A 27,773-nucleotide genomic window follows, 5' to 3' on the forward strand; every position below is an offset into this window, starting at 1 on the left:
CTATTTAGAACTAAACAACAGGCAGCCTAACCTCCATAGTCTGAAAGGACCTACTTCCTGGGTCTCATTTCCTGAGAATATGGATAGAATCTAATTATGAGTATAGTGTGTGTGTGGGGAGGGGCGTGTATCCAAAATATCTATAAATGTACAAAGGCATTTCCGATACGGAATATGGTATGGGATAAGAAGAGAATAGTTCAGACTTTGGATAGGTTTGCCCACATGAACATATCCTGCCATGCAACTCTGAGGAATCTAAGAACTCCCAGTTCAAACTCAACTTTCTGATCCCTATGAAAATTTATTTGTCAAAGTTGGAAGATGAGCCATAATTTATGTGACTATATGATGTATATACATGTGATGAATGGGGGCTCACATTTGCTAAAGACTCCACAAACATTAAAGTGGCTTTTTCTACAGTTAGTGCCAACAATCTAGTGTATTTATAGCATTTGCTACATGGTAAGTATCTTATTTAATCATGTAACAATGCATTAGGTTTCATATACCAACTTGCAGATAAGGAGACATGTAAGAAACGTAGCAAGAACTTTTTTCTTTACCTCTACACTATTTATTCTCCACTTTCAAATATCTTGGCATTCTACCCAACCATAACATAAATTCTATACTCTCTAAGACAACGTGCCCTTCATTCCTAGATCCTTATATTTTCATTTTCCTCTCTTTAGCATTAGTCACTAATCTTTCTTAGAAATGTTTTCTCTTTTGGCTTCTAAGACTGTAGGATCCAGTTCTTCTCTCTGCTTTTTGTTCTTAAGACTCTTGTTTCTCAGAGTTGTTTTAAAAGATAAATAAGGTATTGTTTCTGGGTAGCATCAGCACAAAGTATATGTTTAATACATGTGAGATTTTCTTGCCTTGGCAGAGTCACAATCTAAAGAGAACAGCAACTATTTTCAGTACCATGCCAGCTATAACACTAGGGAAGCCAGAGATAATCTGCATAAGAAACCTAGTTTTAATATGACTTAGTTGTCTGATTATAGGCAAGTCATTTTGCTTCTCTGAGTTCCTGCTTCCCATCTGAATTATACTGCAATGTTCTTGTGAAAATTAAACAAGATACAGGTAATAAAACAAACAGCACAGGGTATATAGTTAGTAAATGTTCGCTCCCTCTGCTTGTTTCCAAATGAACAAAACTTGTTCTTTCATCCTTTTGTGTGACTTCCCAAAACTATGTTCTGAGTCATTCAACTTGTTTTCTTTTATCCCTTATACCTACGCTCTTTCACACTGTGAACCCAACTCTTCTAGAATACAGTTCTCAGTTGTCTCTGTCTCCGTCTAAATGTCTAAGCCCAAATCTGTATGATGTGCAAATTATTTCTTCTGAGAATCCCACGGCTTGCCATATCCTTTTCCTTGATAAAATAGAAAGTGAAAGATTGCAGCATAAAAAAATTATGAAGTAGTGGTGAGGGAATGGACAATAAAAAAGCAATTCAATTTATTTTCAGTTTTCAAGCTTGCCTAACATATGACAACAAAACTGATTAGGGTTTTCAAAGATGGTGTCCAAAATGCTCTCTTCTTCATTCTGCAAACAAAAAACTAATTATTTTTAAAACTATAAACCCCAAATGTTCTCACTCTAAATGCCCTTACATTTACATATTTCCCTAATCTAGCATTTACTTACTATCTTTTATCCCTACCTGTATGATGTGTTCTTTATGTCCAATAACAATCACATATTTTTAATATACTTGTGACTTTCAAAAAACATTTGATGAAGATATAGCCAAAACTCAGATCATAATAAGTAAAGATGTTTAGATAATTTTTTCTGGATATGAGAGGAAATATTCTTCAAATCAAAAGGCTAGGGATTCTTTTAAAATAAGGAAAAATATGAAAATGGAAAATTTTCTATTTCACCGGTCTTGCCTTTAAAATGGAAAATAACCTTTCAACAAAATTCATGTTGCTAATACTTTAGAAGCTATTTTTTAATGCCTTGCAAACTTCTTTTCAAAAAATAAACTTTTTCTAAAACATTTCCTAGTCATTATCTTCATTTTATTAGAGAACAATCATTTTATTTAAAACAGCTCCTAAAATGAGACAGCATGTCTCTAAAATCATGTAATATAGGCTGAATTTACTTACTAAATATTATATAACTTAAAAGCTTCTATATCTAAGTGGCAAAAATTATTATAATGCAGCATATTTAAAACAAGGGATTCTGCTTTGGTTGGTTTTATTTCATGTCCAGGATAATTTAATTGCATTCTAGTTTCACAAATCAAAGAACTGGTTTTATGTGCTCATCTTACCTGAGTTGCTTTATCTTTCATGCATAAAGGGTAGTGAACATGTGGGTCCCGTGGCCACTGTCCTGTGAGGTAAGGTCCTGTTATCGCATCCAAAGAAGAGGTTCGCCTTATTGTACTAGAGGTTCGAATTTGCTGAGATTTTGGTTTGTCCACTAAAAAGGTGAAAAAAAAAAACTAGATTAGGTAGGTGTTAGGGTATATTTTTAAATTAATAAATTTCAGAGCTTGTAAATGTCATTTTATCACCTTTTGTACTAACATATAAACTCTAATAGCTCTCTTGCATGTGTTGATGAAATTATGGACCCTTTTTCCAAGGAAATATAAGAAATACACCTTTAGGGATTTCACAGACCCTGGAAAGCCCAATCATTTTAGGGATCTGTTAGGAAATCTACATATCATCTCTACTGTAACTTTAGATTCCATCTTGCCTCACAAACTGCCACTTTTATTTGTAAATGCCATTCAGAATTCATTTCAACTAAATCTTACAGTGGCTCCCAGGTACCACTGTTGAAACTATTTCCATGGTTATCATCTATTTTATGACATAAAAGATTCCCACAATTTGGTTCTCATTTATTTGTTATCTTGCCACTCTTCCACATGTCTGTTCTAGTGTCAAACGAATAATCTATATTTTTCCAAAAGTACAATGTCTCTGAACCCTCTATTTTCTCAGCCTATAATTCTGTCCTTCCATGACAAACTCTTACTGATCTCTAACACCAGTTCATATGTCAGTGCTGTGAACTTGCTCAGCATCTTTTTATCTCGTTCTGTCTCTAGTTAAGAAAGTCTCAATCCCTTCTGCTTTCATGGTACCCTAAGTTTATCTTTCCCACCAGAATGTAGTTTCAGATACTACAGACTGTAGGGAAGCTGATGTTTAATAGTTAATGAACTGATTCATGACCACACAAATAGCATTCACAAAGAACTTCGTATTTTAGTTCAACATCCTTATTTGTAGATGAAAAAGTCAAAGCTAGGTGAAAGAGGAAAACAGAACATTTTATATCAATCTGCTCCAACAATTTAATTCTCTTCCCCGTTCAGGTACCGTAAGTATCTGTTGAAAATGAACATTATCAGATGGAACACCTAAAATATAAAGCAATTAGAAGATTTTCAATGTATGCACCCAAGTAACTTACTATCAATATGTACCTATTAATAAAGTCCACAGGAACCAGAAACAAAATGCCAAGATTCAGCTTTTTACAGTCCTGTTTTAAATCAGGCCATGTACTGTCCATATTAGTAAAGATCAGGAAAAGTATGTTAATTTGTCACTGTCAATTAGGTATCTTCTTGAAACCAGAATGCACTATTAGTTTATCAAAATAGAGAGAGGAAAACTACTATGCACACTGATGTTATTAGGCACTATCATAGAAATGTAGCTTTTGTTTGACCTAAGCATTAAAGAAAATCTAAAAATTACCAAATTCCCTCTTTATTTGTATTACTTAATGAAAGTTTACTGTGCACAAAAAGCATAAAATCTAATGTTGTCTATTTCTACTGTTTTGAATCACCTGTAATTTTCTTTGTGAACAAAAAAGGCATGATTAATTTTCCTGAGTAATAAAGAAGACACATTTTGGTTTTAGAAGACAACTTGTCAACTGAATTAAATAAAAATCTAGAGTGAAGAGTTACCCACTTGATCTGTTACTTAGAAAGCTAGTCTAATACATCTATAACTGATTTCAGAAAATTTTCTTTTGGAAAAAAATTCACATTCTATTTTTGTCCTTTACAATTTGATACACGTCATCTTGTAGCATCATCATTACTCATACGCACTATAATTAAAATCTGCCTCATTTACTACTTTTTATTATTAAATACCACCAAGCTTGACATTATGGGGGTTCCGAACAGCTTTCTGTATAATTTGTCTTGTATGTTTATTCTCAAGATCATCTATCAAATTTAATGTGCATGTTCTGTACAAAATGTCTAATCCTAATTTTATTGTAAAAAGTGAGTTTATCGCACTTGTCATAGCTTGTACTGTAGTTTTTCCTATTTTGTAATGCTTCCTTCCTCCTTGATTCTGTTTTACTATTTTTCTCCTTGTCCCTCTCTCTCTCACCAATTCTTTTAATTCTTTCCAATATTTCCCCAGTTTATAAAATCAGTTTTTACTAATTTTATAAACCGTGAAAAACAAAATTAATGTATACCCTATAATTTGATTTGTCATGCCTTTAAGGTTTTTGAAAGTTACTTCATACTCGTTGCACCAAAAAGAAACAGGATATAAACAATTACTCCTTGAATGACAGAGCGAATACAGCAGTTGCCCACTAATAAAAAGGACATAAAAAATGAAAAGCCATTATTAGTGAAATAAGTAACATCCACTTAATCTATTCTAAGCTATTTGAAAGTTGTATGTAGTCTGCATGTTTTAAAATTCTTTTTAAGTTGAGTATGTAGACATTAGATCAGTACAAGATCCTGGGGTTCAGTACCTACCACTAAAAACTAAAAATTGAAAAAAATCCTCCTAGCCAGGAATGGTGGCACATACCTTTGATCCTAGAATGCAAGAGGAAGAGACAGGTGAGTTCAAGACCAGACTGCTTTATACATGAATTCCAAGACTACATAGTGAGACTCTGTCTCAAACAAATAAACAGAAAAAACAGCAAGAACCACAACAAAAAATCCTAATCTTAAGGCAAATAAATACAGATTTAAAAAAATTTATTGTGTATGTGAACATGTGCTCAAATGTGTACGTGCACAAGTGTGCTGTCATGCATGAAAAGATCACAGGTTGGTATAAAGTATCTTCCTCAGCTAACAATGACAGTATTCTTTCATGAAATGATTAGCCATAATAATCCCATTTATCAAACACAATTAAGATCTTCGATTTATTAGAGAATTTATCTTAAGTAGTATATCTATTCCAACAAACTCAACTGTTCATATTATTTAAACTGCCAATGAATTTGGGTTTTGACTGCTTCAAAATCTAAGCCAAAGCTTTCCACTTACAATGACACAAGCAAAGCATAAACTTATATCATTTCTATTTAAATCTTTAAGTAAAGCTATCATTCCTCAAAGTATTTCACACAGTAATTCTATGAAACAACTGTCACAACAGCACCAGTAAGAATCAACTACTTTCTCCTTAATTCAAGAACCTCATTATTACAATTGCAAAGAATCCTAACAGAAAAGTATTCAGCAACATGCTTAAGAAAACTAAGCACTAGCCGGTGGTGGTGGCGCACGCCTTTAATCCCAGCACTCGGGAGGCAGAGGCAGGCGGATCTCTGTGAGTTCGAGGCCACCTAGTCTACCAAGTGAGTTCCAGGACAGGCTCCAAAACAATATAGAGAAACCCTGTCTCGAAAAACCAAAACCAAAACCAAAACAAAACAAAACAAAAAACAAAAAAAAAAAAAGGAAAATTAAGCACTAACCTTATTTCTTCTACTTTCTATACAGAAATTATATTAGCATTTTAATACAAACATTGAACTAATCAAAACTAGCCAATACAAGTAGTAGTGCATCATCTGTCATGCCAGCAACATACTTCAGAAGCTCTCGTGCCAGTTAGCATAGCATATGCAACAAATAAGTGACCCGTTTTCTTCTTTTTTTTTTGTTTTTGTTTTTGTTTGTTTGTTTGTTTTTCCAGACAGGTTTTCTCTGTGGCTTTGGAGCCTGTCCTGGAACTCGCTCTTAGAGTAGACCAGGCTGGTCTCGAACTCAACAGAGATCCACCTGCCTCTGCCTCCTGAGTGTTGGGATTAAAGGTGTATGCCACCACCATGCAGCTATAAGTGATCTTTTTCAAAAAAGATGGAAAAGGAAAAGCAAACTAACATTCAAGTTGTCCTAAGACCTTCACAGACAATGCCTTGGCCCACACCACACACATATCCAAACACAAAATCTGTTTTTGTTTTTCATCAAGCATGATTTGCCTATCAATATTAACACTCAGAGGCTGAGGCAGCAGGATCCTGAAGTCAACACATAGCAAAACTCCGTCTAGGAAAATTTGGTAGAAGAAATCTGAACATTTCAAATGCACCTTTCAGGATACCAGGTCACCTAGATTCTACAAAAGCTCAAGAGCCAATGGCTGGAAAATTGGAACTAACTCTGTGGGATCCAGATGCTTAAACACAGACACACACTATATTCATGTATATTATACACAGAAGCTTGACTCAGGAAAACATCCTGCTATATAAAGGGCAACCAGTTCTTCGAATTTGCAATGATAAGCTAAACTTCCAGATATAATTAATTTTAATGACCAGTCTGCTCCTTCTAAAAAGTCATTTTCCAAACTCAGCACTAGCCATATAGCAAACTTTCAATTTTAAATAAAGACCTCAGGTAAATGCTTATGAACATTAAGAAGATAAAAGCTGAATAAAGATATGGATAACACTAAAGATGTTGTGGAAGGCATATAGAAACATGTTTTATATACCTCATACATATTTATTTATATACAGGAGTTTAATTGGAGTTTCTCTAAGCAAGGGATAATGCTCCTCGCAGAAACTTTATGTTGCCAAATGCAAAGGTACAGATACATCCTGTTGTTGGTCATGGGCAACTCAAAGACACCCTTCCAAATATAGGCTACTATCTCTGCTCTTGGTTTAACATGAGAACCTGATAAGACACTATTGTTGAAGACATCACATATTTTGCTCACAGGACATGTAGAAATCAAGTGGGTACTGACCAAGAAGCTTGTTCCTTGCCAGAGAACTATCAGAAAGAGCTGATGTAGGCTTCTGGGAGGAAGTTAGCAACAGCTTTACCCAACTGCGAACCTTGTGAACCACAATGACAGTGCTACAAGATATGCCCATGGGTGCAATAGTAGCATGAAATGTTACAAGGAGATGGAGTGCTCAGTCACAAATAGGACATCTTTATCACCACCACCACCACCCCACCAAGATTCAAAGACCATAAGAGAAGAGAAGGCAGAAAGATTTTTAAGAGCAAGACGTTAGAGAGAACCAGAGTGAAAACAGTGTGTTGTAAACATGACAAGGTAACTGCATTCATGAACTGACATTGTTGTCTGCACAAGAGTAAGCAAGTCAGCCAGGCAGTGGTTGCTTATGCCTTTAATTCCAGCACCAGGGTGGTAGAAGCAGAGGCAGGTGGATCTGAGCTCGAGGCTAGCCTGGCCTATAGAGTGAGTTCTAGGACAGTCAGGTCTACTAAGAGAAACCTTGTCTCAAGAAACGATGATGAAGAAGGAGGAGGAGAAGGAAGAGGAGGAGGAGGAAGAGGAGGAGGAGCAGAAGAAGAAGGGGAAGAAGAAGGAGGAGGAGGAGGAGGAGGAAGAGGAGGGGGAGGGAGGGAAGGGAACAGAAGGAAAGAAGGAAGGGAAGAAGGAGGAGGAGGGGGGCTAGAAGGTAGTCAATGTTCTAGCATAGGAGACACAGGAGCTCATGACACCCCACCACCACCACCAAACCAAGAGCTACTGACAGTCAATGGGTTCTTGGCAAGGATAATTACATTTTCTTTAAGAAATGGTCCCTGATTGGTCAACCATACTCCAGTCGGGGGCCTCACACCCATGAGACTATCAACAGAAGAAACTGACTCAGTGGGTTATTAAAAAAAAAAAAAAAAGATGAGATACAAAGTTGAGAGCATGGGAAAATGAGGGTAGATCTGAGAACAGTTATCAAAAAGGAGTGGGACAGGAAGGCGATTAAAACACTGTGGGAACGATAGAGAAAAAAGTTGGGGTAAAGATTCAAGCACTTAAAGTATTTGGAGTGCAACAAAAGTTCACTGAAATAAAAGTCATTTACTGAAAAATAAAAGGCAGTCTCAAAAACTCTATTAAATAGATTCTGTAGAACCAAAGTGCAAAGGGAAAATTAAAGTCTTTAAATATAAGGAGACTAGAACTCAGATGTGTAAGTGGAGTGAAATCAACTATAACAGCTTAATTTTATTGAAGGATTTAATCCTGACCCTAAAATTACAACACTGTATTTTCATCTTATAAAACAACTTTTACCCTTTCAATACAGTGTTTTGTAATGTTTAACCTAGTTTAATCTTCACACAACTCAAGACAGCAAATGCACTGAGACTACAAGACATTAGGTGGCTTTTCTCCAATTTCAAAATATTCAAAATAATACTTTTTAATCCAAGATTTGAAAATTAGCCATAAGTATATACAAGTAGCAAACATACCTGCCATTGGTTCACTACAGTTAAATACAAAATTAATAAAATTCCATTTATAAAAATATGAACTTTAAATATCTAAATAGTATCACTACCAAATTATATTTTCTCTTGCTTCATCAAAACAAATTAAAACTGAATAACTGAAAATAAGAAAAAATGTGGGGCCATGCACAGTGGTGCACACCTTTAAAATAAGCATTTCAGAAGCAAGAAAAGGCAGATTTCTACCAGTTTGAGTCCACCCTAGTCTACATAATGAGTTCCATGCCAGCTAAGACTACATCATGAGACCCTGTCTCAAAAAAAAAAAAATGTAGGAAAGGGATATGCATCTCTTCTTTATCCAATCTAATATATAATAATATTGACTTTCTAACATAATGACTAGTTTAGTTTTCTAGTCAGTATGTTTTAGGCATTTTATCAGCATCCTTTGTTGGTCTGTCTTCCTTGGCACAAGATGATAGATTAGATCAATACATGAGCCACTGTCACAGTCCACTTTTGTTGCAACAACAGAATATTAGAAAACAGGATAATTTGTAAATAAAAGAGGTTCATATGTGTTCACAGTCCATCAAGCTAGGAAATCCAAAGGCATGGTGCCAGTATTTTTGCTTGAGCCACAGATTAAAAATTACAATTGAGGGAACACTACAAAAGAAGACACAAGAATTAATGTAAGAGCTGGAAAACTGGGCAGAGCGCTGTGAAATGCTTTCTTCAGAATATGACACACTACACAGCTGGTATGATTATCTTCTCAAGACCTGTACAAGATCAAGTCAGCCGAAATTTCGGGATGGAGGGGAGGGAGGGAGCGAGGGAAGGAGGAAAGGAGGGAGCGAGGGAGGGAGGGAGCGAGGGAGGGAGGGAGCAAGGGAGGGAGGGAGCAAGGGAGGGAGGGAGCGAGGGAGGGAGGGAGCGAGGGACGGAAAGAAAGAAAGAGAAAGAGAGAGGGGAGGACAAAGAAGAAGAAGACGAGGACAAGATGATGACAGGGAGGTGGGAGCAATGGGAGGGGTGGATACAATATTTCTTTGTAAAAAGTATGAAATTGTCAAGAATAAAAGAAAACTATATTAATGAAAACTACATCTGAGTTCTTGCTACGCAAATCAGCAAAAGGTAAAACAATAATCTTCTTGGGTCTTTTTTGAAAGAATCTACCTGAGAAGAAATTGAACTTAAAGTATGTAGAGCAATTAAGGACAGCTGGTATGTAGGAACCATTAAGTTAGAATCATTGAAAAAGGAGAGCAAGAGCATGTTCAAATAAACTAAATAAAATACTGAACTACAGTACAGCAAAATCAGTGACTACAGTATAGTAAAATTAGTGTTCTTCCTAACTATTTAAGCCTGAATTTCTGGATGTGATTGTGTGATGCCAAATTTTTTCTAAAGCCAGACATAGAGATAATAGATTTATATATGTTTAGTATGTGTGTTTATGTGTATACAATTCTCATATTAAATTACACTTTCATTGTGCAGGCTAGGTTTAGAAATGTTTTTTCTTAATAATATAAAGACAAAAATTAGTTTCTTCTCAACCTACAAAAGAAAGTAACTGAAATCTAAGCATCCAAACCAGGAATTCCTTTAAGGGAAATGGCTGATCAGAGGACTCACAGAAAAAGACACCATAGAGTGAAGCCTTAAAAAGGACCTTCTCCTTGCCATGGAGGAGGCTAAATGGAACTCTGAAGTGACAACAAGAATAATCCACTAGACATGTCAAAAAAGAAGAGTCTCTTTAAAATATTGTTTACATTTTATTCAGTGTGTGTGTGCGCTAGTGTGTGTGGGGTGTGTACAGAGGTTAGAGTTACAGTGTAAGCTTTCCAACACATGGTTTCAGGGACTGAACTCAAGTTTTCTGGCTTGATAGCAAGCAGCTGTACTCACAGAACCATTTCATCTGCACCTCAAAAATTTTAAAGCAAGAAAAGAATTAACTATATTAATATTATGGAAACTCTACTAAAGAACAATCAAATTATATCAACTTTAGGATACAGTATGAATGAATAGAACATGAAAATGTAAAATGAGATATGTAGCTATCTGCATTCCTATAGCTCCTGTAATTTTCTAAAACAATATACAAAACAACACTTGGGGAAAACCATACACTTTCTCTCCTATTTTAACTGCAACAAAATGACTTTATATATTGCAGAAAACATCAGTCTGGCTAAACAAGTAAAAAGGTTTTCTCAAGTCAAAATGAAAATCTGTAGAATTACAAGCCCAAGTATATTTTAGCATGCAACTTACAAATGAAAAGGTTCAATTACTTAAAGTACTTTAAGATTGGCCAATAACAGCCTCATAATTGAGTGAACAGTAAAATCCACAGTAAGCTATAGATTAGATGAAGGGAGAAAGGTTTAGGAAGAGAATATAACTGCTTAAAACCTTAGGTAATGAACCGGTCGTTGATGGTGCATGCTCTTAAGCCCAGCACTTGGGAGGCAGAGGCAAGCAGGTATCTGTGAGTTCAAGGCCAGCCTGGTCTACAGAGCAAGTTCCAGGACAACCTCCAAAACAATAGAGAAACCCTGTCTCGAAAAACCAAAAAACAAAACAAAACAAAAGGGACTGTATGACTGTGATTAATGTCTTTCAATGAAGTGTTGAGATAGGATAAGAACTGAACAAAGTATAAGATCATTTATCAAATACACTAAGATCTTTGTGCTTCCCAGAAACTCTGGTAGAGTCTGGTCTTATTTCTCTGTGGCTGCCATTACTTAAGACAACTCTAAATATTTTAAAGAATATTTTCCAATATTTTAATCAGAAAGTAGCTACAGGTGCTATGACTATTCAAAAAGGTCTATATGCATCCTACCCTCCTGCTTTGAAGAGAATGTCCATCCTCTTAGTACTGTTTGTTCTCATCTAAGTAGCACAAGGGGAATAATGTAATTGAATAAAGTCACACAAATATTACAAGTCTCAATATCCTTTCAGAAGCACCTGCACTTTAGAAAAAAAGTAGCTGTCAACTCAAAAGAATCTTTAGTAAAATTTCAAACGAGCTGGTATAGTAACATTAAAACATTCAAGTAGAGGAATATATTTGGTGGGCCAATTGACATCCAAAAGTGACTAGATTCCTACTTTAAAAAAAAACTGACTTTTTAAGTAAGACCACATGTTCCTTCAGTAGCTGCAACACAACAGAAAGATGTGTACATAGTGCTTCAAAAATGCAGAGGAATAACAATTACCTCCATCTGAAAAAGCTGAGACTATCTAAAGGACTACTTGCAAAGAATTCAAGAGTTGTCAGCAAAAAAGAAATACACATGTGCGCGCGCACTCACACATGCACACACACACCCACAACTAGAAGAAGGGACATTCCTGACACAGATCATGAATTCAAAGCAAAGAATTACAAAAGAATACTAACATATCCTTAAGAAAACAAAACATTTTCTTATATCAGTGAATTCAATATAGCAGGAACACAGGTACAAAATAGATATATTAAAATGAGTGTGTCTCTTATGTCAAGCTAAACATAGTGGACTTAATTTCTTGCTAGCCTTAACTAAGAAACCAAAAGAAGTATTTTTATTTTAAACTGTATTTTTTTCTTCTTAAGTATAGATAGACTATATTTAACTGTAGTGAAACAGCAAAATAAAAGCCTAACGGTAGAGTAAGACCTAAGAGGTATCAATTCCCAAGAGTACTAAGCAGTCTATAGTCTAACAGGAAATAGTTAGGACAAGAGAGGTAAGGGAGAAAAAAAAAACTGATAGACTGCAGAGAATTCTGAGACAGAATAATATATATAGTAATCAGAGGTAGAAATAAGATAGAGGGAAAAGTCAAACTTTATGTTGGCACAAAGTAAAATAATAAAAATAATAATGATCATCCGATGCTCTAGATCTGAGAATGTCTACCAAGACTGTGTTCCACAGTGCCAACAAAGAAACCATCCATCTTGGTTTCCACAAAGTTCCTGACTTTAAACTTAATCATTCAATATTCTGATCTCAATAACCAAATTCTATAAACTGCTCTCTGTACAACTGAATCTCTAAAGCATAATTCAAATATGCAACTATAAAGTTAACTCTTTATTAAATTATTTTCTTAGTAGCATAAAAAATACTAGTCCACTTTTTCAAAGCATCTAGATTGAATATTAATTTCCATACTAAAATAATGTGGTATATTCTACCCCGTGGAAACAGGTCTAAGAAAAAAAAATCCTAACAAACCTTCAAAGACAGTTATGTTTAAAAATATTTAGATTTTTAAGTTTGTAGAATACAAATGTCAGTTTTAATATTTTGTTTAACAAGCTCTACTTGTAAGAATGATCACTTTAGTCTACAAAAATGCCACACATACTTTCTAAAGATTTATTTGTGTGTGGTGTGCTTATCTACTTATAGCTGCCTTCAGAGGTCAGAAGAGAGGGTCAGAATATCTGAAACTGGAGTTACACATGGTTGTGAGCCCCTTGACCCCGGTGCTAGAAATGGAACCTCAGTCCACTGCAAGGGCAGCAGGCACTCAACTTCTGAGTCATCTCTTCAACCCCTACACTTTTTGCTTTAAATTCAGATAGGGTCTCTTGCTCAGACTGGCTTTAAGGTCTCTATCCTCTTGCCTCAGTCTCTGAATACTAATATTACAGGCATAGACCACCATGCTGAGTTTATAAGTACACCTCTCAAATTTTCAATTTTTAATGTAAAAACAAACACAATTCTGAAGTCACTAATTATGAAGCCTATTACAGTAAAGTGTGATACATTTGTTAAGAATAATAAACAGGCTAGAAAGATGGCTCAGTGATCAAGAACACCTGAGTTTGATTCCCAACATCCACATGCCAGCTTACAACAGTCTGGAACTCCAGTCCCAGGGGATCAGACACCCTCTTCCGGTCTCCATGGGCACCAGGCAATTGTGTGGTGCAGAGATATATACATGCAGGGCAAAACACATAAAAAATATAATTTAAAAACTGGATACAACTGTAAATTCAAATTATGTTTAATGATTCTCAAAAGGTAACATGTTGAAACTAATTTTCTCTCCAAAGAAAATCAACAAACCTATTTCTATTTTTTTTTTTTTTTTGGTTTTTTTTTTTACGAGACAGGTTTCTCTGTATTGTTTTTGAGGCTGTCAGTCCAGCCTGGCCTCAACCTCGAACTCACAGAGATCCGCCTGCCTCTGCCTCCCGAGTGCTGGGGTTAAAGGTGTGTGCCACCACCGCCCGGCAACAAGCCTATTTCTTATCAAACAACTTTAAAGTAATAGTTTAGTCCACAAGCTCAACATTTAAAGCATTCCTTTAGGAAAGAAACATAATTGTAATGACATAAGTAGTAAATTACCCCATAATCACAGGAAAGAAGTTCAAAACTGTGTCTAGTTGGGTCTCCATTGATTCTATCTTATGTGAGTGGGCACAATGTAAGACACTACCACTTGTATACTAAAAATTAAAGTAGTACAAAAAAGAAAACCATGAGCCTGTATTCTGCATGGAGAGAATATCAGGAACTTCTCATTATCTGGTGATTGCTGAGAAAGGAGTGTGTTCCTCAAAGCACACGGACACCTGTGTACATTCTCCACCCTCAACCTGGAAGCTTCATGCTAAAACCAAAGCCAAAAACCAAAACCAAAACCACCCCTAGGAATATATATATAATCATGGATAAAAGCATGCATTCCTACAAAGAAATGACTAGTCTTACGATGTTTACTCATTGTCTTGTCTTCCTGATAGTGATAGAAATACAAGTGTTTCTAAAAGCTTTTCCCAAGGAAAGAAGATTAGTTCCTAAAACTGCTTATAGTGCTAGGAAATTATAAAAGGAGTAATACCTCTTTGTTTTTGTTTGTTTGTTTAGGACACAATATTTTAGAACAGACCCTGGAATATTTATCTAAAATAAACACATCTTTTCACAGAAAGGACAGAAAAAAAAAAAACAGTACAGAGTTCTTTCCTTTTTAGGAGTTATCTGAATACCAAATTTCTACGAACTTTAAAACTCACACTTGGGAAGTAATGGAAATGATATATTCATATTCATTTAGAACAGCTTCTTGGGCATTAGTTAATTTTGCTAAATGTCAGAACATTTATTCAGCAAAGAGGAATCACATTATTTGGTAATATGTTTTAACAACCTCAGATGAACCTTGTCTGACTTCTTAAACAATACTACACACACAAAAAAAAAAAAAACACATTCAACAACAATTCAGACTTTTACAACAAAGTGTATGTGTGTTTGGGGTGCATAAAGGCCAGTGGCATCACTCGAAGTCAAACTACAGAAGAACATTATGTATATGCAATGATTTGCAGTAGATCCAGACATTACAGAAGTCATTGAATGAAGGTATTCTCAGTTTTAAAAATGAAAGAAAGAACATATAAACAGAGTGGTGACTGTAAAGTAACCCCTGGCCACTTTACTGTTCAGACATTTGAAAGAATGCTTTGTAAATTTGCAAATACAGACAAATAGTAAAGACTCTTAAGAAGAGCAGAGACTGGGTCTGGTACAGCATCCTGTAATCCAATAACTCTGGAACTTGAGGCAGGAAAATAGCCAGCTTGAACTACCCTAAATTATACAAGGTGGCCCTGTCAATTCTCTTGAGAAGTGTATTAACTTGTGATTTTTCTAATAGTGGAAAACACAGAAATCAGTTAATGAACTCTTCAAAAAGTTTTCCCATGACCATACTGGATAAATGAGGAAATATTATTTATTACTATTAGCTGTTGGCAGTTATTTTTGACCTTCAGCAGTAGTAGGCAGCAAGTAGCAGTACTTTTTAGTTTTTTGTTATGAAATACTGCTAGATGGCTGGTGAATTACCTAATTCCAATAACTTGGCAGACAATCTTGTACACTAACCTTGCCACACTCCTATGGATTTCACTAGCTTCAACTCATTCTTAATTTTGGCAAATCATAATTAAGGTACAACATGGTGGCACTCTGTTAAATTATATATATGGAATTCAAACTCACATTTCAAGCACAGCTGTTGGCTCCTAGGAAGGCTGAATCAAGCTATGGAGATAAGCTTGAGACCAGTACCTGCTCAGTAATTCCTTAGCCATTAGTCAAATCAGTTTACCACCATCTATAACTAATTCTAAGCACTTATGAAAGAAGTAAACATTCTGCATAGTATAGTGTAATTCAAGAGACAGTATAAATACTTGTTACATGTAAATGGGATCAGCTACAATAACCCTGAGCCCCAGGAGCAAGGTACAATCTCCATCTCCCTCTGCTACTTCCATGTGCATGTGTGAGCGCCCATGCCCCCTCCCCTGTAAGAAGCAAGCAGAGAAAATGGTCATCCTTCCATATTCTATTTTTGGTTCATTCCTAAACTGTCTTAACAATTTTAGACATCCTGAAAGTATCAGAGCATGCCCCAGCACTATAGAAGAGTGCCATGGAAACACAAAAGAAAACCCATTTCTTTGTCATTCTTTTAGCTCAAAAATCCCAACAGTTCATCAACTGTGGAATCAACACTTAATCTAGAATTAAAAGAACAGAATTTCTACAGCCATTTTCTTGTTGAATTTTAAAGTGTGCATAGCTTGGCAAATAGTCACCCTCAAACGTTTTCTTCCTTTCTATCTACAGCAACTAGAAAGACAGGATAATACAAAGGAAGTCACCAAGTACTCATGGACTTGCTCCTGTTATTTGCCTCAACAACATTCAATTAAAATAAACCACAGTGATAATAAAGATATCAGTCATATCTGTTTCTAAAAAAATGATATTTGGGGTAAGTATTTTTCTATAATTTGTTCATAAATAATATCCTTAGATATTTCAGACTTACTCCTAACCTATTAAAATTGATTTTGCAGAATAACCACAGATTTTTCTAAATTATCAGAAGAACTGTTTAGGTTCTGGTCATTTCTAGGGGTCCAGATAAAGGGTAAGGGAAAAGTTTGTTGGCGCTGGCCATTCTATCAGTTCCCCAGACTTTTATCAGTAAATGAGTAGTATTCTCTTTCTTCAGCTTAATTTTAGCAGACCAGTTAAAAAACCATGCATTAGATCAGCTCAACTTCTTTTTTAAAAAATAATATTTAGGACACAAAGAAAGACTGTCAAAGACTTGGTTTCTCAGACATTTGATAGGGGAAAAAATATATATACTGAAGACAAACTACAACAGCGCCAGGCACAGATCTAGGACAGGTGCTATGGGAAAGTCTATTTGGGTGGTGTCTAAGAATTCTAAGCTCTAGAAAAAAGACAACTAAAATTAAGACCCAGAGTCACTGGTAATATACACTTGATATATAGTATTAGCTGCAAGTGAACGCTTTGGTAAAATTGACTTTTTTTTCTAGATTTCACACTTAATTTGAATGCTGTCTTTTATTTACATTTGATTTGTCGCATGGATCTGAGTTTTGTTCTCTTAGTTCAATCGTGGCACATTATCTCAAGTAAAATAATCAAAGGAATGCCATTACCTTTCAATATTTCTCCAGTGTAAAATTCTTCCAAAAATGTAAACCAAAGTCAATTAACTATCCTTTTGTAAAAACTATTCCAATTACTAAAATGATTTTCAATTCAATAACAACACATAGAACTATGTATAGTTAAAAATTCATTAATCTACTTTATACACCTTCGGTATTCAATGTTCTGTATGCTCAGGGTAATAGTAATTTGGGAAGGATATAATCTTTGAACATAAAGTAGATTGATTAAATAACTTTCAATACTCATACAATTGATTTTGAGATCTTATGCACCATAAGGTAACTGATGGAGGGGATCAGAACCATTAATTAACACTATTTAGTCCAATTCTAAGAGATTAAAAATCTTTCCCCCAATCAGAATTTAAAGATTATTCTGGAAACCTAGAGCTTAATATATTTTCATTCTATTCAGGAAAGTTTAGAAACTAGTTTCTATGAGGACTCTAAGTAAAATAAAATTTAAATGGAGGTAAATAAGGGTGCAAAGAACCTCAATCTCTAAGAATATTAGCCAGATAATAAACTTTCAAAACAGGAAATTGAAGACTATTTCTAACAGAGAAAAAAAATTACCAAGATATTTGCATTTCACAACTAAGGACAGCATTAAAATAACGAAAAAAGGGGAAATTAATGAAGAGCTAAAAAACTTAAAGCAAATGAACTGGTTATGCACACACATATACATTAATACAGTACCTGCAGTTAAACATTCTATGCTTGCTGGCTTTGTATTATCTTTTAATAACAGGCATAATTTCTTTATATATAAAACAAGAGGTTTTCAAGATACCTGAGGGGAAAAAATGCAAAAAAAATTCACTCTAGGGTTGCCAATCTCTTAGAGGAGTATGAGGCCTAAATAAATCTGGTAGGTTAAATAAAAGTCTAACACACTGTTTTCATAAAAGGAACTAGGTTACAGGATCTTCAGAATTTTTGTTACTAGATTTGGTAAAATAAACACAAGCAGGATTCCCCAACTAGAGTACTCTAATGCAATTATTTTTATGACCTATAATTCTTTAATGTTGGATACTTCACACACACACACACACACACACACATACACGGAGACAGATTTCTATTTGCTACCTACTGTCTTTATAGCATTGTATTCGTTTAGTGGTTAAACCCATGGGTTCTGTTCAACTGGATTTTCAGAAAACAGCCACTTTATATTTTCTTTGGATCATTCCTGAAGATCATTAATTTTAACTCTAACACTCTGTTTTAATCTCATTTGAATTGCTCTACTTCTCTCAAAGGTAGTTCATTATTACCATCACAAAAATAACTATTTGCATAATACTTTATGATTTTACATCTATTACAAACACATCACAGGGAGCCAGAGGATGCTTTCACCACTTCAAGACCCTTCAGAACCGAACAAGGGAAAGGATGACATTTTCTAATAGCAGAAGAGCAGACATGAACATAAATAATAAACCTTGAAGTTTTGAAATACAAAGGAAAGAAAAATACAAAAAGCATGACCGAGACAAACCAACAAAACACAACTTTCAATTTGTAAATGTCCATATTTTTTTAATAAAGCATGATGCTATCAGGTCTACGTGCCCTCTGTTGTGGTAACCATTTAAATTACCTAAAGCTATGGTCCAGAAATAAAGGGAATTATCTTTCTAATGGATCTTCTATATTACTATAATAAATTTTAAAACTGACTGTTCCTATTTACAGAATTCCAGTTTTCCCCAGTTTTCTGATTTAAGTATCAACACTCTATTACTCTAGCCTTAACGCCATAAACATGCATGCTAAGAGTGTTTATGAGAAAAATACTGACATTACATGTTCAAAAAAATCTGTTTACATTTCTTCTTGATAAAAGAATCAGAAAACTTAAGTTTCCCTGTTTTGTTCCATCATCAGAAAAAATATGAGTAAAATTCTGAATGCTTAGTTGTCATCTACAATCCAAATGCCCGTAGCTCTTAAAGCTTTCTGTAAACAACATACATCTACAGGAAATACATAACCCTTTGATCACCATCTACTTAAATATTTTTATGTGTAGTTCCAAAGTATAGTATAACACCTATCCCCACACCATGAGACATGCAGAACAAGGAAGGAGAAGGAGAGCAGAGGAAGACATGGAGCACGTTGTTTTTCACTCATGCAGCAGAGTGATGTCAGTGTCTGCAGCAGCAGTCACAGCAGCAGGCGCTCTGGTCACTGCAACTAAAACCCACTCAAGTCAGAACCTGAGTGAATTCAAAAGAAACTAACCAAAATTTAAGTCACAGGATAGATTTTTAAGCAGCTAAGTAGAGAGAACATACTAGTTAGATGTTGTAGGTTCACTAGGGAGGAACAAGGCAGAGTGTGGACAAGTAACATAGGGTAATATAATCAAGGAGCTAGGAGCACAAGAGCCTGCATTCAAAAATCACTTCAATGCAAGAAACTGACAAAAACACCTGATGTTACAAACAGCAGAACCACACCAGAGATCCTTCAATTCCCAGCACAAGCTTTGACCCTGGAAATCTACCTACTGCACAACCAGACTCAGAACTAAGCGTTTTCATCATGATTGCATTAAAATTGCATTAAACTCTGATGTGCCATCCTACAACAAAGAGTAGAATTTAAGCCTGATCACAAATTTCATGAAAACTACTTCATGATGGGGCATGTAATTCTTAAGCAATTAGGGCTTTTGAGGGATGTACTACTACCTATGGTAAGATGTTACTGTTTATCAACAGAAGGAGGTACTAGGTGGCCACTAAATTGTTGCAGCAATTGCTAAACCTCTCTAACTGCCCACAAAAATCCTCTGGACACAATCTACAACTCTTGTTTTTTCACATTGTTCCCTGAAAGACAATCCCCAAACTCTATTAACGAACCATTAAAGCTGAATCATTCAAAAATGTCTATGACCGCTGCCTCCTTTTCTTCCTGTTACCTCTCATTTAACACAGCCCCAGAAAATGTGCAAAGGAGTTGCATATGGCATTAATCTGCTAGAAAATGGTGGACTTTTCTGTAAAATCCAGGCAAAGATGTGTGTTCGGTTGTGGTCATTATTAGGGCGATCACGTTGTTTTCATTCATTCATTCAGATTTGCTGGAGGATGTCAGTTTCTGCAGCAGCTGGCTTGACCTGGGGGAGTCGTGGGGGAGCACATTCCTCCTGGCGCATACAGATTATAGGATGTATGTCTTGGTGCTCATGCACTTACTCCACTGCACAACATCGTACAGGGCTTACCATCTAGTGGTCTGAAAATAAGTGCTTTAGCAACATGCTAATTACAGGTCTAAATTAAAGCAAAAAACACCTAAACTTTGATCTATCATATTGCAACCACTTTCTCCAACGCTAACACCTTAGGACGTGCATCTTAAACAAAAATCCCACATACCATATAAACATTGTATGGAACTCGGTAATATTCACTTCTGCGTAGGTTTTGTTGTTTTTCTTTCCCTACTCCGCATGATTCCTTCCTTCCACAATGCAGCCGCAGCAACTGTAGCTCTAGGCTGGTATCTAAGAATATTAGGTACTGGCTCTCCCTTATGGCCTTTACGTCCCTATTTTGTCTAATTTTCTTTTTCTCCCCCGGGAGTCAACTAGATCATGCACTATATCCCTAGGCATAAACAAAACCAAACCCAAACAGAAAACATTAAGGGGGAGCCCACAACACCCACCCACACTCACCATTGCCTTTGACACCTAACAAAAAAAAAAAAAGAAACTTGAGAACCCTACACAGCTCAGCTGAACTGCTAAAGCATACTTAGAGATGGAAGGAAAAAGTAAACACACTTCACAAACAGGCTTTCAGAAATTCATCGTGAAAATCACCTTTCGGGCATAAGCCATTTGTGGTGTAGTAGTGATCTGATGCATTGCTATATTAAGTGGAGAGGGTGAATAAAGCCTATACCCTTCAAATGCACACTCAAAACTGTCTCCTCTTCACACGCAAGGGACAGCCTAACATCGTAGCTAAGGCCATCAATCCTCCAAAACACAGAACAAGCCAAACAGACTACAGACAAGTCAAGAGCTTTGTGGAAAAGCACAAAGGCTGCAGAGATTCCTACTGCCACTTTATCCGCCGCTGGAGAGTTTGTGTGCGTGTCTAAGGGTTTCACCCAGCAACTCCTCCTCGGGCGCCGAACACAGAAAGCTAAGAAGCTATTAAACCGAAACACTTCCTCGCAGGCGAGGGATGCAAGATAAAATCTGAGGGGTGGCGTGAGGGTCAGATAAAAGTTGATTTTCAGGTAGCTCCTCCAAGCCCTGCAGCGACCTCGGGAGGGGGGTTGGGGGGTGGGAGGGGGGATGAGATTCCCAAAGCCACTTTCACACCTTCGGTAATGCACTAGCAAACAGAAGCCCGGAGAGGCTGAAGTTTCCACGCAGGGCACCGTCGGGGAGACGCAGCCCGGGAGGACGGGAGGGTTGGGCTCGCTACCTCTGCACACGGGCGAGCCGGGACTCCGTCTCTCAGGTGAGCTGCTCCTCCGCTGGCTCTCGGGGGACCGTCTCGGGCGACCCTTGGCGCGAGGCGGCTGCTCGGCCGGGACGGCGACCGCCGGTGGCGGAGTCGGGCTAGACGGGCTGGGGCCGCGGGCCGCGCCGGACCCGGGGAGACTGGCGAGCGCGGCGGCGGCGGCGGCGGCGGCCGGGCGCGTGGGGCTGTGCTGGCTGCCCCGCAGGAGCTGGTAGGGCACGGTGGCGCGGATGGGTTGCAACAGCCGGCCGGCTCCCGCAGCGGGTGCGCAGCTCCCGGCCGGCCCCGTCCCGCAGCCGGCAGCGGCGGGCGGGGAGCCGGCGGCGCTGCGCCGCATCCTCTGCGGCGCGGGGTGAGGGATCTGTGAGGAACTGGAGGACGCGGTGGACATGCTGGCTCCGCGGGCGGGCGGACGGGCGGACGGACGGGCGGGCGGGCGGGCGGGCGGGCGGGCGCGCGAGCGTGTGGGAGCCGGCGCGGCGGTGCGTGCGATGTGTACGGGGGAGGGGCGGCGAGGGGCGGAGCCGCGGGGCTCCCCCTTCCGACGCGCACCCCGCCGCCCGCCGAGGGGGAGGGGACGCCGCGACAGCCAACGTCCAACGGCCCCAACCGCCCCGCGGTGCTCGGCGGGGCTGCTCACGGCCCGGCCCGCGGCGAGCCCACGGCCGCCGCCGCCAACGCCGCCGCCGCCGCCCCGGGCATCGCGCTGACAGGGCACTCGCCCGGTTCCCGCGGTTCCTCGGCCGCCTCCTCAGCCCTCGCGGGAAGGGGCCCGCGCGAGAGGAGCCGGCGGCCGCGGTTCTGGCCTCAGAGGAGAGAAAGGGGCCTCGAGGCGCCGCGCGCAGCCCGCGCCACCGCAAACGCCGCCGCCGCACACGCCGCCGCCGCCACCTCGACCCGCTTCTCACTCGGAATGGCAACTAATCCTGGGTCGGCGCCCCGCCCCCGGCCCCGCCTCTGGGCGTTTCGGACCCGGCTCCCGCCGCCGAGAGCGCTCCGATTGGTCGCGCCACCTAATTCCCCGCCCTGAGTTCAGGGATTGGTTGTGCGGTCCGAGTGAGAGGCGATTTGGCCAATTACAGTACGGTGTTTCCGCTTTAGGGGCGGGGCGTGGGGGGGAGGCGGGGCTGTGCGCCGGGGAGGGCCCTGAGAGTTGACAGCCTTTGAGGTGAGGTTGGGACTAGAAAAGTGGGTCCCCGAGTGTCCTGCGCGTGCTCCGACGCCCACAGACACGCGCGCGCTGCGATAAGCAGGTTGCACGGGCTCCGGCTCCCCGTGCCGTCTACCACCCGAGGCTGAGGACGCTGAAGGCCAAACTAACTTGGCAAACACACCTGCATCCGGTGTGAGGTTTTTAGTTGCCGCCGAATAAATGATTCCCTAGTCTTAGTAATGTCTTCCAGTGCCTTAGTAGCCTTGTGAATCAAAACAAAATGCACCTGCCGGGACAGCCATTTGTAGTTACAAAGTGGGGTGGAGAACATCAAATTCAGAATTGTAGATGGCAACAAGAAACTTTACGTCGTCACATCAGATTCATTGATGCAGGGCACCTAGGAGCAGATGGTCTCTTGGAAGGAAAAAAGTACCCGGGATAATGCGACAATTCATTGTGCTAATTTCCATGTTGGGGGAGTGTTTTTATTCTCATACAAGGAAAGTGAGAAGTACAAAGATTTTTTTTTTAACATGGGCATAAGGAAGTGTATAAAACCCTAGTCAGGAATAATTGAGGGTCTGCATCAGATACCTACTATTAATTCCCACGAGAAAAAAAAGATTTAAAAAAAATAAAGAAGAGGGAGGTCTGATTGGTCTGCTCCTAGTGTCTGCCCACACTGACAGATTTCCTCTGATTCCAGGCACTAAATGGTCAGTTTCACTCACAGGAGCCAATTTTCTCTGCTTCCTGTGTGCTCAAACACACAAACAAACAGAAAGCACACTAAATTCTCCTTTGGAAAAAAAATCGGTGATGCCTAATCAAGTACTAAAATAGCATCTAGTACTATATCCCAATAGATTAGTCATGGCCCCATGCTTTATGACATATTAAAATAATGGCTAACATTTACTAAACATTCACCACATGCCAGCCACTGTTCTAAGGACATTACTATGTGTTAACTCATTCATTCTTCTTACAGTCCGCAAGGTATGTACTATTATTATCCCACTGTTTTCCCAGCTGGGGCACGAAGACACTAAATGTCTTGTCTGAGATTACTCAGCCAGTATGTGGGAAGCTGAGAGTTGAGACCAGAGGGACAGACTCGCCCTGTGATTTAGTGTCTCACAACGTAAAATGTATGGTGTGGGCACACACATGATCAAGAGAATTTACAGGAGACCACAAATGTCACCTGTTAGATAATTTCCCATCAGTTCAAAAAAGATATTTGTTTTGCAAGACAGGGTTTCTCTGTGTAGCTGTGACTGTCCTGGATCCTGCTCTGTAGACCAGGCTGGCCTCCTCAAACTCAGATTCTCTCTCTCTCTCTCTCTCTCTCTCTCTCTCTCTCTCTCTCTCTCTCTCTCTCTCTCTCTCTGCCTCTCTCTGCCTCCCTCCAGGGTGCTTGGACTAAAGGTGTGCACCACCATCATCTGGCTCTAAAGAGATTTTATAAATGAAACCAACTCCCAGTTTTGGCTTTCTAGAACAGCATATATTATAATTATATATAGAACAAAATGACTTTTTGAAATTTGTCACAATTGACCTATTATATAGTTTTTCCATCTAAAAGTTAATGCTTTCATATTAAGAAGTTATAATCCTTCATGAATAAAAACAATAAATGGCTTCTTTTGGTGTTTTCTTTTTCAGAATATCAAGAATAAGCTATTATACCAAGTTTATAATAAAATGTTTTAAAAATACTGCCAAATGTCTAAGTTGAATTGATTACAGCATAGTTTCAATATAGAAATGGTATCTCTGATTCCCTCTTAAGTCTGAGCATAGAACAACCCCAACACCTTAGGTTACTATAATTCTAAATTCATACTAAGCCACAGTTTGCAATGATAATACTTCATTTGGATCTAAAACAATATAGCTGACCATAATTTTAGGTGTCCTGCCCATCTAACATAACAAATTTACATTGGATCTAAAATATAAATGAACTACAGTGTGACTTTCTAAATGCTGTTTTGTTGGCATTTGGTGCTGAAAATTGACCCCTAAGCTTTGCATAGGCTGGGCAAGCGCTCTGTCACTGAACTAAGTCCCCAGATACTATCTGGTCTTACACTACTATTTTCAGTTGCTGGTAATTCATCATGACCTATTTGGAATTCTAGTCACTTTCTCTTTATTCAAGAAACCATGGTTTCCTCTAAGAGTTTTATTCTCATGAAATCAGGAGTGTGGGTCATACCTATGGAATTCAAGGGAGCTAGAGTGAATGTAACAACCACTTTCAGAGGTCTGTTAGTTAAATTCTTGATACTTTATTCCTGTAGAAGATGGCAATGAGATCCAGGAGAACATAGAAGCATAAGGAAAGTATTCGTCTTAATAAACTTAAGCCTGTAGCCACAATGTGGGCCACAGGGTTTGAAGTCCACTGCTGTACTACTATACTAGCTGTGGCATAGAAGGGCCCAGTTCAGTGTCCCTATTTGTTGAATGCTAGAGTGGTTTTACATAAGGCTTAATGTTAGTTATGCAGCTGTTACTATAGTGCATTGTTTTAAAGGAGGGAAAGCACAAGTTGGTAACATTAGAAACACCTGTTGGGTAAAAGCACTTGCGTCCAACCTGACCAGGTGAGTGTGATTTCCCAGGACCCACACGGTAGAAGAAGAGATTCAATTTGCCATAGTTCTCTTCTGCCCTACACACACACCACCACCACCACCACCATCACCACCACACACTGAGGCACATACACAACCCTCCATTCAAATGAAAGTGTCATAATAATATTAGTAATAAACACCTCTTTTCTCAGGTCTCATGCTTTGGATGTCTCTGGAACAACAGTTTGCAAATCTCAGGGCCATACATAGACTAACTTAATGCAGAAGAAAGCAGGGCACCTCTGACTACCTGAGATGAACAATATACTGCGATTCATAGAGATAGAACAAGATGAAAAACTGTGCAGCAAATGGAATACCAAAACCACCTTCTTGGTTCTTCTACCCATGTTTTTCAGGCTCAGCATCTTCCATAGTCTGAATAGATTTGTTCTCTAGAAACCATGTTAAAATTTATCCCTGCTAGGAGGTATTAAGAAGGTGGGAACTCTTGAGTTGGGCAGATGGTCCAGCTGTTAAGAGCACTTGGTGGTTTTCTAGAGGACCCACATTCAATTCCCAGCACCCACATGCTAGCTCACAATTATCTGTAACCGTCACCCTATTCTGGCCTCTGAGGGTACCAGGCACACACATATTACACAGATATACATGCAGGCAAAGCACTTATAAAATTAAATATTTAGAAGTGGGGGGTTTTGCTGTTGTTGTTTTTTTTTAAGCATGTGGAAACGTGATCTAGTGAGATAACTCCCTGGATAAAGGAGCTTGCGCATCAGGCCTCACAGTTAGAATTGGGTCTCAGGAACCCACCTGATGAAAGAGAGAACCAACTCCCAAAAATTGTCTTCTGGCCTCCTCATGTGCACCACAACACATATACTGGAAACACACACACACACACACACACATGAAATAAGAAATTAGAGTGTGGAAATTTAATCCGACTCTTGGCTTAAGAGATGTGGCCTTTAGAAGGTGACTGTCATTAGTGTGGAGGCCCCATGACTCAATCTGCTCGGCATATAAGAAGAGGAAGAGAGACTAGACATACATAAACACGGGCTTCCTGTCTCTCGGTCTATGGTGCTCTGCATCCCCAAAGGACACTGCCAACAAGAAGACTATCAGCAGAAGACACACCCGCCCCAACTTTACACATCCGGAACAACGAGTCAGCTGGGACAGTTTGCCAAATAAGTAGCTTTGGGAATTTTGTTATAGCAATGGAAAACAGACTGATACAGCAGTGAAGACTCACCCCATTCCGAGTGGCAGTCCCCGCTGTGGGGATTAACAATGAGGTCATGGGGGGAGAGGACACCGAACATTATCTGCACTGATGTTCACCTTAAGCTGATTATCTTCTCTTGTAGTGGATTACTAAAAACAGCAACAAAGCCTTGCCTGGTTTGTAGCCCCGGCAGATGCTTAAAGTAAAACTCTGCATTGCTTGTGATAGCCTAGCTTTATATTGGGTGTTGCCTTCCAATAAAGGCTCTTGCTCCACACCTGTCATGGCTTCCTCCCCTCATTTCTATCAGTTTCTCCTCAGATATCACAACCTTCCTGGTTACCCTCTCTAAAATTGCAAGCACTCCTTAAGCTTTCCCTGCTCTCTTATACTTTCTGAATGTACCTATCACCGTCCAATCCATTATATAATAAGTTCTGTTGTGTCTAGAATAAAAGAGTCATGAAGATTTATCAGATTTATAAGTGCTGTCTCTCCAATGCTCAGGATGTGACAGATGACAATAAATACTTGTTCAATGGTGAGGAGAAAGTGGCAAATTTTACTCACTGTTTGTCTCATGAACTAAAAATTGTACCTTTCAAAAGGTAGTTGAAATTTACAAGAAAAATAAAGGACGACAGAATTGACAGAGAACTGCTGAGAGAAGATTAGTTAATGCATGACATCTGCTGACTGGTAGACGGCTCTATCTTGTTTTATAATAGCTATTCCCAAGAGCCAGTATAAAGGAACTGAAAAACATTTAACTCTGTAGCATAGACTATCACCTGTAGGTTAGGAAAATTTTTGCTTTGTTTTTAAGGGAAACTCAGAAGAAATAATAGAAACCAAAATACATTTTATTTCTATCTGGCAGTGTGACAAAATTTACGAGTATACAATGATCCCTACAAGAAACCACAGGTTTTCTTAGCTTTCAACTCCAGTAGCATCTCTGGTTGCCAAGTAAGAAGTTAATGGCACATCCCAAAGGCAATACACAACTAGACTTTTACCATTAAGCAAAAAGACGGTATTACAGAAAGCTACAAAGTAAAATAACCCAAGGTGGGACAAAGAAGTCAATATTCTCTTTCTGCACTGTAACATTACTTTTGTTTAATTCGCAAATGCAGGATTTGTAATATATTAAAGTAATGGTAGTCATA

General features: G+C 38.6%; 1 protein-coding gene across 3 annotated transcripts in view; it reads right to left on the bottom strand.

The window, feature by feature from the left end:
* The window catches only part of Glcci1 (glucocorticoid induced 1), a 64,365-nt gene extending 37,630 nt beyond the window's left edge, over positions 1-26,735 (bottom strand). For 2 of the 3 annotated variants that reach the window (XM_040728667.1, XM_040728666.1), the window contains exons 1-2: positions 21,561-22,005; positions 2,313-2,464 (exon numbers count right to left, since the gene is read on the bottom strand). In XM_040728667.1, the coding sequence (XP_040584601.1) occupies positions 2,313-2,464; positions 21,561-21,990 (582 nt within the window). In that variant the 5' untranslated portion in view covers positions 21,991-22,005. Of the gene's footprint in view, positions 1-2,312; positions 2,465-21,560; positions 22,006-26,628 lie in introns of those variants that run through there. The other variant, XM_021234601.2, reaches the window with a different exon arrangement.
* Positions 26,736-27,773: the final 1,038 nt, after the last annotated feature.

The sequence above is a fragment of the Mesocricetus auratus genome, unplaced genomic scaffold (assembly GCF_017639785.1).
Source record: "Mesocricetus auratus isolate SY011 unplaced genomic scaffold, BCM_Maur_2.0 Super-Scaffold_100019, whole genome shotgun sequence".
In the NCBI taxonomy this organism is placed as follows: domain Eukaryota; kingdom Metazoa; phylum Chordata; class Mammalia; order Rodentia; family Cricetidae; genus Mesocricetus; species Mesocricetus auratus.